Here is a 14,839-nt window from a genome sequence, read left to right on the forward strand (position 1 = left end):
TGAGGCCGGTTGGAGAGAACGGGCCTATAGGAGGGGTATCTGTATCTGTTCAGACTGAGAAGGATAAGGGAGATTTGGTAAAATTGGACGACAGGGCAAGAGGGGAAGTGTATGTGTGCTTCGAAGGACCTTTGGGGGCGCATTTGAAAAAGGAGGTGAAGGAGAAGATTTGGCAGGATGAGTACGTGGAGATTTTCTCTCTTCTCCCCCTGAAAAAGTTTAATTGGGATAGGGGAAAAAAAGACGATAGTAAGAAAGAGGAGGAGGAAAAACGGAGGTGGCGGATTAGTCCGCAGACATTTGTGAAAAGGTTACAAGCATTTGCGATATTGGCAAGTATGATAGGGGAAAAGGCTCCCAAAAACTGTTCGCGTCTGTTTTGTTACCTCGATGTGATTGGCGCACCGTACTTATGGGGGGCAGGCGTGGCTGCGCTATGACGAACAGTTTAGGCAGAGGAAGGCGGTGAGGCCGGAGATTAGGTGGGATCAAAAGGACATTGGACTCTGGTTGAAAGTGATGGCGTCAGTCATGTATGGGCAGTCCTTTCACGGGAGCGGAGGTAGTGGCAATCAGCAGGGGGGACACGGAAGCAGTGGTCAGGGTGCACAAGTGGGAAAAGAAAAATCAGGAACGTGCTGGCAATTCAATGAGGGGCAGTGCAAATATGGCAACACCTGTAAATTCAAACACGTGTGCTCCCATTGCAACGGAAGCTCACACGGGGCCTCAAAATGTTTTAGGAAAGCAAGGGGTAAGCCAGCAGTGGGTGCCGGTCAAGGGGGAGACGCCGGTGAGGCTTCAAAGGATGGCCCCCTTTCTAAGTAGATACCTGGATCAAGATAAGGCCAGGGTGATCCGGACGGGTTTCACAGATGGTTTTAGGATACCCCTCCCAGCCACGTAGTACCTTTTTCTATTAAAAATTTGAGGTCGGCTGACTTGCACTCTGAAGTGGTTAGTGCAAAATTGCAAAAAGAAGTTGAGTTGGGTCGGATGGCGGGGCCGTTTGCGTCGTTACCAGTTGAAGGGGTGATTGTTTCCCCGTTGGGGGTAGTGCCAAAGAAGGAGCCTAATAAATTTAGGTTAATACAGCATCTATCTTACCCGAAGGGGTTGTCGGTCAACGATGGTATTGCTCAGGAGTTGTGTTCGGTAGTATACACATCTTTTGACACGTCAGTACAATGGGTTCGCAAATACGGCATGGGGGCTTTGTTGGCAAAAACCGACATCGAGTCGGCCTTTAGATTGCTACCGGTGCACCCGGATAGCATTCTGCTGTTCGGATGTTTTTGGAAAGGGGAGTATTTCTTGGGTGGGTGTTTGCCGATGGGCTGTGCAATCTCGTTTTCTTTGTTTGAAACGTTCAGTTCCTTTTTGGAATGGGTGGTTAGGGATGTTTCCAGTGTTCCATCCGTCATTCATTACTTGGATGATTTTTTGTTTATAGGGCCACCGGATTCGGTTTTATGTAGGAATAGGTTGGCCGCCATGGAATGGGTGGCAGACACTTTTGGGGTACCGTTGGCGAAGGAAAAGACCGAAGGCCCCTGTACGGTTTTGAGTTTTCTGGGCATATTCATTGATTCTGAAAGAATGGAGTGTCGGCTACCAGAGGATAAATTGTCCTTGCTGAAGCAGGAGGTTCTCAGGGTTAGGAGATTAAGGAAGGTGACATTGAAAGAATTGCAGTCGTTGCTAGGCCGATTGAATTTCGCATGCAGGATAATGCCCATGGGCTGAATTTTTTGCCGTAGGTTGTCCAGCGCGACAGCTGGGGTGCGATCGGCGCATCATTTCATTCAGATGGCTAGGGAACACAGGGAGGATCTGGCGGTGTGGCAGCGTTTTTTGGAAAATTACAATGGTAGATCTTTGATTTAACACGAAATGTTAAACAATTTTGATTGTGAAATTTATACGGACGCAGCAGGCGGGGTCGGTTATGGGGCCTATTGTAGGGGTCGGTGGATCGTTGGCAAGTAGCCCGATCAGTGGCATCAGAGAGGCTTGACAAAAAATCTGGTTTTGCTGGAATTGTTCCCCATTGTGGTGGCAGTATGGATTTGGGGCGAGATGTTTGAGAATAGGAGAGCTAGGTTTCATTGTGATAACATGAGCGTGGTGTCGGTGATCAACACTTTGTCCGCTTCTTCCCCCCTGGTGATTAAGCTGGTGAGGGAATTGGTGGTACGGTTCCTGGAAATGAACGCTTGGATTACTGCGTTGCATGTGTCGGGCTTGCAAAACTCTATAACAGATGCTTTGTCTTGTTTGCAGTAGGAGCGCTTCCGGGAACTGGCACCAGACGCGGAGGCCTTAGGAGCGGAATGCCCTTTGCATTTGTGGCAGATTATTACGGACGGGCAGGAACGTTGATCCGGGAGTCAGTTACGAGACAAACTTGGGCGTCATATGAAGCAGCATGGAACATATGGCAGGCTTGGTGTCCCGATGGGGAGCATTGGAGTCCGAAGAAGACAGGACATCGGCGGTGTTGTTTCTGGTTGGCAGGGCGGCTGAAACGGGCTGGTCAGTTACGAGGGTTAATAAATTCATTGCTGGCCTGGCCTTTGGTTTTAAGTTGGAAGGTTCAGTTGATGTCACAAAGAATTTCCTGGTTAAACAAGTGTTAAAAGGTTTCCAAAAGGGGAACCAGAGTTTTGACAGGCGTCGACCTATTTCGTTTAACACGCTGGAAGGGTTGGTGAGCGTTCTGGAAAGGATTTGTAGTTCGCCATTTGAGGTGACCTTGTTCAAATTGGCTTTCTCTTTAGCGTTTTTTGGGGCTATGCGGATAGGCGAATTAGTGTCGCATAGTAGACACAGGGCTGGAGGTTTGCTGGTGGAGGATTGTGAATTCTGGAATGGGGGATTGTTTTTTGGATTCGGCATTCAAAAACTGAACAGTTGGGAAGGGGGAAGCGAGTGGTATTGGGGCGAGTGGAAGGGGCTGTGATGTGCCCAGAAAAGTGTTTGGAGTCATATTGGAGCTTGTGGTCGGGTCGAGTGGGCCCCTTGCTGTGCCACGAGGGTGGTGCGTTTTTGTCTCGTTTTCAGTTTATTGCGGTTCTTAAGAAAAGTTTGAGGGAGTTGGATCTCCCTCCTGGTTCTTATGGGTCGCATTCTTTTAGAATTGGTGCGGCCCCTGAAGCATATAGTCGTGGTTTGGGGGTGGAAGAGATCAAGTGTATCGACCGCTGGGATTCCGATCGATACTTGACATATGTGCGGCACTGATGGGGGCCGGGGTGAAAGGTTTGGGGGTGATTAACAATTGCTGTTTGGTTATGTATTTCAGGTCAAGAGCCGTACTTGGCCTGGATTTTCGGACACTCCTTTGTGTATTGGGGGGCGTTCAGGGCGGATGTGAGGCCGGATGGTAGGCAATTGGGTTTTCGGAGGGATCAAGTTGTCTTTCGATGGTTGGGATTTCGAGGGATGGTCTGGAGCAGGGCTTTGTCAGAATTTTCTAGATTTGCTCATTTGGATAAGGCTCCTGACATTTTAGTAGTACATCTGGGAGGAAATGATTTGGGTGTCAAACCTATCAGGGAGTTGATTAGGGACATTCGCTTTGATTTTTTGAGGTTGTGGGCTTCGTTTCCTGGGGTGCTGACGGTTTGGTCTGATATTGTTCCCAGGAAGAAGTGGAGGGTGGCTCGATCGTTGAAAGGGATTAACAGGGCCAGGTTGAAGTTGAACCGGGCCGTATCCAGTTTTATTTCCAGAAATGGGGGTATCTGCGTACGGCATTTTGAATTGGAATTGGGGGTTGGAAATTTTTGGAGGGACGACGGGGTTCATTTGAACGAGATCAGAAAGGATTTATGAGCATTGGCGATACAAGCTGGAATCGAAAGAGCACTGGTGGTGTTGGGGCCTGAGGTGGTCAGGACTGTTCGTGGTTGGCGCTGAAAAGGAATTGGAAGTTAAAATTCTGGACAATTAAAAACTGTTTCGGTGGATCTGGCTTTTGGTTACGGCTCTGGACGGGGTTTTACTCGGGAGCTTTTGGTGGTTGGACTTCCCGGAATGGGATGTTTGGTGCCCTCGAGCTGGTGGTTTACGGCTGAGGGTAACGTGGAGTTTTAAGTTCTTGTGTTTTTGCGAAATATTTAGCCAGAATTTTGGGGGCTCCAAGAACCCTCCCCTCATGTCGTATAAGATTGTGTATTTAATACTTATTGTAAATGTTTATGTTATTTGTTAATAAACTGGCCACTGTGGCCAAAATTATCCAAAGAAGATAATGTGTAGTGTCTTTATTCTAATAGGGTGGGTGTTTTTTTCCTAGTATGGGAAGTGTATAGTGGGGGTACAGGTTGAGGGAACCCCCCCCCCAGATTGGCCATATGCGGTCAAGTGCAATGCATAATATAGGAGATGATCATTTCCTTGCTATATATCAGTATGTCCTTTCATGAAGTTGCCTGCTAGTTTTCATGGTGTGAATCCCCATGTGCAGCTGTTCTGCACCTCCGCTGCAGAGCTGATTTATTACATTGACACATTGTTAACTCCTGTGTGCTGATCTCAGTACATGGATGATGCTGTACATATCACACATCACTTATAGATGAAATGTATCTAAACATCACTGTCTGCCAGCTGCCTGGAGCTCCTCCACCACAAAGGAAACCTGAACCTGGCGCTGTGGATAATGATTCTCTGCTCGAACATTGTTGCCTTTCTGCGGAGCTTTTCTTTGTTACGTTTTACATAAGATATTCTGATCATTCTTACTCCAAAACTAAATATCAGTGAGTTTGAGGAAAGGAAATATGACAATGTTATATAAGTTATAGAATCATATTATTATTACATTCAGATATATTGTGTCAGTGTATAATGTAAATGCCACAATATTGATTTGATGATTTGGAATAATCTATACCTGTACAGTATAAGCAGAGTGAGGTTAGAATTTTTTTTCCATCCTGTGGATACAAGCGTTTATTCACTGACAACAACGAGGGATGACAAGTATAGTGGTTGCACCTATAGCTTTTGGGTTGTTTTATAAGATCAGTCAGAAATAATAAGTGATGAATTTTACCAAAATATTCTTAAGGCACAGTAAGCCGAGAAGGCAAGAAAGGGCCGCTCCGCGTCTGTTTTAATTTATCAAATGTCATCGTGGTATTTAACTTTTTACTGTTCATCCTTCTGACATTTTGAAAAATGGAAACAGTGTTACTCAATTTTTTACTAAAATACCTGGGAAAAGTCTATTTCCACCTGTAGACAGATCAAGATTTTCTATGCTCATAACACAGGGGGAGGGGTAATTTAGAATTTTCAATACAATTGTTTAATCCAGATCGTACTTGTACATACAGTGCAAAAATTACCTTAAATCACTACATAATACTGCTGGTAACATTTGCTTCACTATCTGTACTCGAAAAAGTATCACTATTACCTGTGGTGTTACATGGGACTGCAGGTAACATCTACTACATTATCTGAACTCAGAGAGTTATCACTGTGTTATTTGTGGTGTTACATAGGACTGCAGATGACATCTACTACATTATCTGTACTCATAGAGATATCACTGTGCTATCAGAGGTGTTACACGGGACTGCAGGAGACATTTACTACATTATCTGTACTCAGAGAGTTATCACTGTGTTATCTGTGGTGTTACATAGGACTGCAGGTGACATCTACTATATTATCTGTGCTCAGAGAGTTATCACTGTGTTATCTGTGATGTGACATACAGGTGGATCTCACAACATTAGAATATCATCAAAAAGTTAATTTATTTCAGTTCTTCAATACAAAAAGTGAATCTCATATACAGTATTATATAGAGTCATTACAGAGTGATCTATTTCTTGTGTTTATTTCTATTAGTGTTGATGATTATGGCTTACAGCCAATGAAAACCCAAAAGTCATTATCTCAGTAAATTAGAATAACACCATCTTGAATAACACCAGCTTGAAAAAAAATGATTTTAAAATCCGAAATGTTGGCCTACTGAAATGTATTCTCAGTAAATGCACTCAGTACTTGGTCGGGGCTCCTTTTGGATCAATTACTGCATTAATGTGGCGTGGCATGGAGGCGATCAGCCTGTGGCACTGCTGAAGTGTTATGGAAGCCCAGGTTGCTTTGATAGCAGCCTTTAGCTCATCTGCATTGTAGTGTCTGGTGTCTCTCATCTTCCTCTTGACAATCCCCTATAGATTCTCTATGGGGTTAAGGTCAGGCGAGTTTTCTGGCCAATCAAGCACAGTGATACTGTTGTTTGTTGACCAGGTATCGGTACTTTTGGCAGTGTGGACAGGTGCCCAGTCCTGCTGGAGAATGACATTTCCATCTCCAAAAAGCTTGTCGGCAGAGGGAAGCATGAAGTGCTCTAAAATTTCCTGGTAGACGGCTACGGTGACTTTGGTCTTGACAAAGCACAATGGACCTACACCAGTAGATGACATGGCTGTACCGCCGGTACAGTATGTTTGTATCTTGTTTGTATTGAGTGCATTTACTGAGCATGCATTTCAGTAGTCCAACATTTCGGATTTTAAAATAATTTTTTCAAGCTGTTGTTATGAAGTATTCTAATTTACTGAGATAATGGCTTTTGAGTTTTCATTGGCTGTAAGCCATAATCATCAACATTAACAGAAATAAACACATGAAATAGATCACTCTGTAATGACTCTACATAATACTGTATATGAGATTCACGTTTTGTATTGAAGAACTGAAATAAATTAACTTTTTGATGTTATTCTTATTTTGTGAGAAGCACCTATAGTACTGCAGGCTTATTTTTTATGAATAATATGTAATCAGTCCTGACATCTCCTTACAATGCCCAATCACAGACGTGTTTTGACAATCTTTTCTTTATGTTGTTGACAAGTTGCTAATTTTAACAATCCAGGACCAACAAGCAGATGTCTGTGAAATGTCTGGAGATGTGATAACGCTTCCTGTCTCCTATCTCCCTCAGTCAGATGTTTCTCTGACTGATACAAATGACTTTTATTCCCTTTCAAAAGGATTTTACTTACTGCTTTTAAAATTGATGTTAACAAGGAGGACAGGCTGTGGCAGCCATGTTTATTTGTGAAATTGGCACACAAGAATAGGATTTCTTCTAAGTTTTCCCAACTCCTCTACTCTCCTCTGCGGATGTAGTGAGGACCACATTGTATCAAAACCCTCACAGCACACGATTACAATTGGGAAAGAAGGAAAGAAAGAAAGAAAGAAAGAAAGAAAGAAAGAAAGAAAGAAAGAAAGAAAGAGAGGAATATGTTCCATCTTCATTGTCCAATTCCTTCATCGTTCTGAGCAGGACAAGGTCATAATTGAGGTTTTTTGTATCTAAATTTAAACAAAACATTTTCTTTCATTCACTGACAGATGATATAGTTATTTAAAATTGTGTTAGATAATTGCAGAACATGTTTTAGCAGTTGGCACATTGTTTGACACATACCAATATATTACGAATATTTTATGTGCACTTCATAAAGGTCAAAAATCTTAAAGGGATGACTTTTGACCCCATGGCGGTCCCACTATGGTCCAAGAATAAGATCAGAAAGTTGTAACCCTTCTTATTCCACATTAAATGCACAACACTGAATTCACACACAATGAAGTTCTACCAGGAATCTTACCATAGTGTAGCTGTGAGCCACCCGCAAGAGCTCCACACAACCCTGTGCATCCCCAAACGACCGAATCCCCAGGCAATTAGATGGATGAAGCTGTTTCATAAGAAAGTTGCAACAAACTTCTATAACTTGGGATAGCTGAAGAAGACAAGCAGCAGCCAGCAAACTTTCTATGGTGTCTTCTTTGAGTTCTAAAATACCTAAAATGTAAAAAGAACATTATGTATTTACATAGATTCTCACTTCTACTCACATTCTGTTAACTCTCAGAACTTCGCACCTGTTATAATGTAGCTGCATTTTCTGCTATGGTGCATTGCTGAAAACGTATGGTGTATACCAATTACACATTACATTTATGTTGACAAAAAGTCATAATCCCCTACAGTAAATCTTTAGATTATAATGTAAGATGTAACACAAGACTCAAACAGTAGAATTGTGAGTGTAATAGAGGATGCAACTCGCAATCAGTACAGGATCAGTAATGTAATGTATGTACACAGTGACTGCACCAGCAGAATAGTGAATGCAGCTTTAGAGTATAATACAGGATGTAACGCAGGATCAGTAATGTAATGTATGTACACAGTGACTTCACCAGCAGAATAGTGAGTGCAGCTCTGGAGTATAATACAGGATGTATCTCAGGATCAGTAATGTAATGTGTGTACACTGTGACTGCACCAGCAGAATAGTGAGTGCAGCTCTGGAGTATAATACAGGATGTAACTCAGAATCAGTACAGGATCAGTAATGTAATGTACACAGTGACTGCACCAGCAGAATAGTGAGTGCAGCTCTGTGGTATAATACAGGATGTAATTCAGGATCAGTAATGTATGTACACAGTGACTGCACCAGCAGAATAGTGAGTGCAGCTCTGGGGTATAATACAGGATGTAACTCAGGATCAGTAATGTAATGTGTGTACACAGTGACTACACCAGCAGAATAGTGAGTGAAGCTCTGGAGTATAATACAGGATGTAACTCAGGATCAGTACAGGATCAGTAATGTAACGTATGTACACAGTGACTGCACCAGCAGAATAGTGAGTGCACCTCTGGATTATAATACATGATGTAACTCAGGATCAGTAATGCAATGTATGTACACAGTGACTGCACCAGCAGAATAGTGTGTGCATCTCTGGGGTATAATGCAGGATGTAACTCAGGATCAGTAATGTATGTACACAGTGACTGCACCAACAGAATAGTAAGTACAGTTCTGGAGTATAATACAAGATGTAACTCAGGATCAGTAATGTAATGTATGTACACAGTGACTGCCCCAGCAGAACAGTGAGTGCAGCTCTGGGGTATAATACAGGATGTAACTCAGGATCAGTAATGTATGTACACAGTGACTGCACCAGCAGAATAATGAGAGCAGCTCTGGGGTATAATACAAGATGTAAATCAGGATCAGTAATGTAATGTATGTACAGCGTGACTGCATCAGCAACCTTCAAAAAGAGCCTGAAGACCCACCTCTTCCGACAAGCCTATAACCTGCAGTAACCACCGATCGACCAAACCGCTGCACGACCAGCTCTACCCTCGCCTACTGTATTATCACCCATCCCTTGAAGATTGTGAGCCCTCGCGGGCAGGGTCCTCTCTCCTCCTGTACCAGTTATGACTTGTATTGTTTAAGATTATTGTACTTGTTTTTATGTATACCCCCCTCACATGTAAAGCGCCATGGAATAAATGGCGCTATAACAATAAATAATAATAATAATAATAATCAGCAGAATACTGAGTGCTGCTCTGGAGTACAATACAGGATGTACCTCAGGATAACTACAGGAGAAGTAATGTAATGTATGTAAACAGTTACTCAATTCTCCATTTTATCAAAATATTTGACATTTTGCGCCAAAAAAGACACAAAAAATGGTTAAATGCAAAAAATAGCTTTTTTAATGCAAAATTCATGGTCTTGTGCACCATGATAAAGAACTTTTTGCTAAAAAAAGTCAAAATATATCACAAGGCAGAAACAGAAAGATGACTTTAAAACTTTATAAAAGAACTAGCTGAAGAGCCCGGCGCTGCCCGGGCATAGTAACTAACTGTGGTTAGTTATAACAAATTATAATTATCCTCCATCCCATAGTACCATGCCCATGTACCCATCGTAGATATCCTCCATCCCATAGGCCCGTGCCCATATACCCATCACACATCCTTCATCCCATAGTCCCATGCCCATATACCCATCATACATATTCGCCATCCCATAGTCCCGTGCCCATATACCCATCATACATATCTGCCATCCCATAGTCCAGTGCCCATATACTCATCACACATCCTCCATCCCATAGTCCCGTGCCCATATACCCATTATGACATCATCATCACCATGGCAACCGTTATGACATAACCGTCACCATTGCAACCTATTAAGACATCATCATCACCATGGCAACCATTGTGACAGCATCTTCACCATTGCAACCAATTATGACATTAGCGTCACCATGGCAACCATTATGACATCATAATGAGGGGTGGGGCTTGCAACCTATGATGACATCAGTGTCGCCACGGCAACTATTATGACATCATAACGAGGGGCGGGGCTTGATACGCACACACTTTTTCCCCATTATGTAGATAGGGGCAAAATTGTTTGGTGAATTGGAAGGCGCAGGGTTAAAATTTCACCTCACAACATAGCCTATGACGCTCTTGGGGTCCAGACGTGTGACTGTGCCAAATTTTGTGGCTGTAGCTGCAATGGTGCGGATGCCAATCCCGGACACACACACACATACACACACACACACACACATACACACCCACATTGAGCTTTATATATTAGATTAAGTTGATAAATCGCATCCATTGTGTGTGAACTCTTGGTTGTGCTGAAGTGTCTACAATAATGTGGTGGCCTCTTTTCTATCAGGTTGTGGCAGAACATTGTAGACTGTTCATTTCTATGCTATTTCTTTATTCTGGGAGTTGCTCTGACATTTGCCACTTCCTCCACTGGTCAAAAGATTTCCTCCCTGTATGCATGCTAATTCACAGATGCAATCTCGATAAAAGAGAGTAGCAGCTGCTGACAGACAGATGAATGCAGCTTACCCTCAGCCTCCACATCTGGCCGCATTCAGCGACGTATAATACGAATAATCAGGCTCCTTCCATTATATCCGCAGATTAAGGGCTCTCACCTTGGTAAATGTGTCAGTGTTTGAACTCGTCTTGTGCGCATTTTATAACTGGATTTATATGGAAATCAGGTGCTGGACTTTCCTGTGATTATGCTGCTATTTGATAGTGTCAGCCCCTTGTGTCTCTTACAAGAGCCATCAGAGCTGTATCTGAACCACACATGAGTTCTTTCTTGTAGATGTTTCATCCAGGCAGCTGACATTTTCATTCTTGTTGCTCTTTGTGGATTACTTGTGGATGCACTTAATAATATTCAGGGCTGCAACCAGGAATTTCAAACCCCATACTGGCAAAATTTTCGGGCCTCTTTGAGACTCCACCCAGGCTTCACCCCAGCTCCTCCTCCACCCCTTGAACCTTCCACAGTCCCACTGTCCATTCTTGCAAAAACGCCACTTCTGCATCATGTCCTCACCAACCACATATTAACAGTTCCCATCAAACACTAGATCACATACATAGCCGTCAGCTTTTGTTCTGGCCAAAATATTATTTAAGCCGCCACCACAACAAAGTAGACTCTTTTGGCTGGAACCCAACACTACTCATGACATAATGACTGAATAATACCACATACAAGAGACAAATACCATCACACCATGTCTGGACCACATATTACCACCACACAGTGACCGAATAATACCACACACAAGGGACACGTCATTACACCATGACCAGACTACATATTACCACCACATAGTGACCGAGTAATACCACATGCAAGGGACAAATACCATCATATCATAGCAGGACCAAATATTACACCACATGGTGACCGAATAATACCACATACCAGGGACAAATACCATCACACCATAGTCGGACCACATATCCCGATCGCATAGTGAACGAATAATACCACATACAAGGGACAAATAACATCACACCATGACCAGATGACATATTACCACCACAGTGACTGAATAATACCATATACAATTGACAAAAACCATCACAATATGGCCAGACCACAAATTGCCATCACATAGTAACCAAATAATACCACCTACAAGGAACAAATAGCATCACACCATGGCTGGGAAATGGAAATCCAAACCTAGAGGGCCTTGTGTGAAAAAGTTATTGCCCCCTTAAAATATAAATTAACTGTGGTTTACCACTCCTTTGGGAAGTTGAGTTTAAATTTCTTATCAACACCTAGGCCTAACTACTGCCAAATCTGTTATCAATCAAGAAATCACTTAAATAGAACGGACTAAGTGAAGCAGACTAAAATATTTTCAAAAGCTAGACATCATGCCACAATCAGGGGAAGAGTCTTGAGGAGATCATTTGCATATTCCCAGTGCCTTCTGGGATAAGTGAAGAGTCTCCGCGAGCTCAACGATCACTGGGTTTTGGCGGTTGCAGCTGAAAAGAGGAAATCGGAAAACCAGGGGAAGAGTCTTGAGGAGATCATTTGCATATTCCCAGTGCCTTCTGGGATAAGTGAAGAGTCTCCGCGAGCTCAACGATCACTGGGTTTTGGCGGTTGCAGCTGAAAAGAGGAAATCGGAAATTTGGCTCATCTTTCATCGTTTTTAAGAAATCTCAAGATGGAAGAGGCCAGGAGCCATTTGGTGAGCTGCATTTCTTGCTACATGTTCACAGATTTACCAGTGGAAAAGCCAAACTTCACATGCCACAAATGCAAGCTTGTGTCCCTGTTGGAGGAAAAGTTGCAAAATCTCGAAGAGAGGTTAGCTACGTTGAAGATCATTAAGGAAGGTGAAGAGTTCTTGGACAGAGCAGAATTATCTCTTCATGTTACAGAAAGAGAAGAAATTCAAAGTACACCTGAAGAAACAGAGGAATGGAGACATGTGACCCAGAGAAGCAGGAGGATCAGGAGGCAGTCAGCACCCATACTGCTCAGAAACCAGTACCAGGCTCTCACGCAGGAAAACGATGAAGAAATACATCAGGATAAGACTTTGCCAACAAACAGCAACCTTGTACGCCTTCAGAGTCCTCCTGGATGGAGAAAGAAAAATGTTGTGAAGAAGAAACGGAGAGTGGTGGTCATGGGGGATTCCCTGTTGAGAGGAACAGAGGCCGCTATCTGCAGACCGGATATAACTACAAGAGAAATGTGCTGTCTTCCAGGTGCAAAAATTAAAGATGTGTCTGACAGGATATCAGGACTCTTCAGACCTACAGATGACTACCCATTCCTGCTACTACATGTGGGGACAAATGACACCGCAAGAAACGACCTGGAAACCATCTGCAGAGACTTTGAAGACTTAGGCAAGAAAGTGAAAGAACTGGGAGCGCAGGTGGTCTTCTCTTCCATCCTCCCAGTGGATGGCCATGGAACAAGGAGGTGGAATAAGATTCTGCAGGTGAACAACTGGCTACGTCGATGGTGCCGTCAGCAACGATTTGGATTTCTGGATCACGGAGTGAACTACTTATACGATGGACTACTTGCTAGAGATGGGGTGCACCTTACGAAGACTGGAAAGCATGTATTTGGAAGTCGCCTTGCTACACTTGTAAGGAGAGCTTTAAACTAGAACAACATGGGAAGGGAAGCAAAAGACCAGAAAAAGCCATACACCTGACAAATGCTATTGAGAACTCTGCTATTAGAAGTGGAAAGGAAGAACAAAGACAAAAGAATCTAATTAATAAAAATATTGGAGAAAGAGAAACCAATCACAAACTAAAATGTTTCTATACTAATGCACAAAGCATGGGCAACAAACAAGGAGAATTGGAACTACTAACACAGGAACAGAAATATGATGTAATTGGAATCACTGAAACTTGGTGGGACAATACACATGATTGGAATACAAGGCTAGAAGGATACAACTTATTTGCAAGAAACAGACTTGATAAACGAGGAGGAGGTGTCGCATTGTATGTTCGAAACGCGTATATCTGCACAGAGATTGAAGCTTCAGAGACTGGGAGTTCTGTGGAAACTGTTTGGGTAAGAATACAAGGACAGAACAATGGAAAGGACACCATTGTAGGCATTTACTACAGGCCGCCTGTGCAAGCCGAATATATAGATGAACTCTTTATGCATCAGATGGCCAAGTTCTCCAAAAAATATGACATAGTTGTCATGGGAGATTTCAACTATCCAGACATTTGTTGGGAATCTCTCTCAGGCAAAACTAACAGGTCAAGGAAATTCTTATCCTCTCTTGCTGACAACTTTATCTTCCAAAAGATAAGGGAGAAGACAAGGGGAACTGCTACCTTGGATCTAATCCTTATAAACAGGGAGGAAATGGTTGAGGAGGTAAAAGTGGCTGGGACCCTAGGAGGTAGCGACCATGCTATTTTAGAATTTTGGATTACTAGAGGTGGAAGACCTGTGAAGACTCAGACGTCAAGGTTAGATTTCAGAAAGGCAGATTTTAAGGGATTCAGAAAGAGAATTGGAGGGATCCAATGGCTGGATATCCTTAAAGACAAAAATGTCCAGGAAGGATGGGAAATCTTGAAAAATGAAATTCTCAAAGCACAGTTGTTAACAATTCCGAAAAGAGGGAAGAATAGGAAGCATTTAAGGAAACCAGGATGGATGAACACAGAACTTAAGCACATGCTAAAAAGGAAGAAAAAAATGTTTATAAAATGGAAAGAGGGAGGCATATCTAAAGAAGAATATAATGCTGTCTGCAGAACCTGCAGGGCACAAATCAGATTAGCTAAAGCTGAAAATGAACTGAGGCTTGCAAGAGATGTCAAAAGCAATAATAAAGGATTTTGGGGATATGTCAAAAGTAAAAGAAAAGTCAAAGATGCTATAGGATTTTTACAGGATGAAAATGATGAAATGGTAAGACAGGATGTTGAGAAGGCTGAACTTTTAAATTCCTATTTTGCATCTGTTTTCTCTCAGAAAGGAAATGCAACATCAACTGTTATTCACTGTCCTATTAAGGGAATAGAAGAATCCAGGATATCTATAAACAGAAAGATAGTGAGGAAACACTTAGCTAACCTAAATGAATTCAAGTCTCCAGGTCC

At 42.7% G+C, this 14,839-nt stretch overlaps 1 protein-coding gene across 1 annotated transcript in view; it reads right to left on the reverse strand.

The window, feature by feature from the left end:
* The window catches only part of KLHL4 (kelch like family member 4), a 330,006-nt gene that overhangs the window by 69,718 nt on the left and 245,449 nt on the right, over positions 1-14,839 (reverse strand). The window contains exon 4 of the mRNA XM_073589878.1: positions 7,653-7,849. Coding sequence (XP_073445979.1) covers positions 7,653-7,849 — 197 coding nt within the window. The remainder of the gene's footprint in view (positions 1-7,652; positions 7,850-14,839) is intronic.

Source organism: Dendrobates tinctorius, unplaced genomic scaffold (assembly GCF_039654945.1).
Source record: "Dendrobates tinctorius isolate UK_male_01 unplaced genomic scaffold, ASM3965494v1 ptg000114l, whole genome shotgun sequence".
Taxonomy (NCBI): domain Eukaryota; kingdom Metazoa; phylum Chordata; class Amphibia; order Anura; family Dendrobatidae; genus Dendrobates; species Dendrobates tinctorius.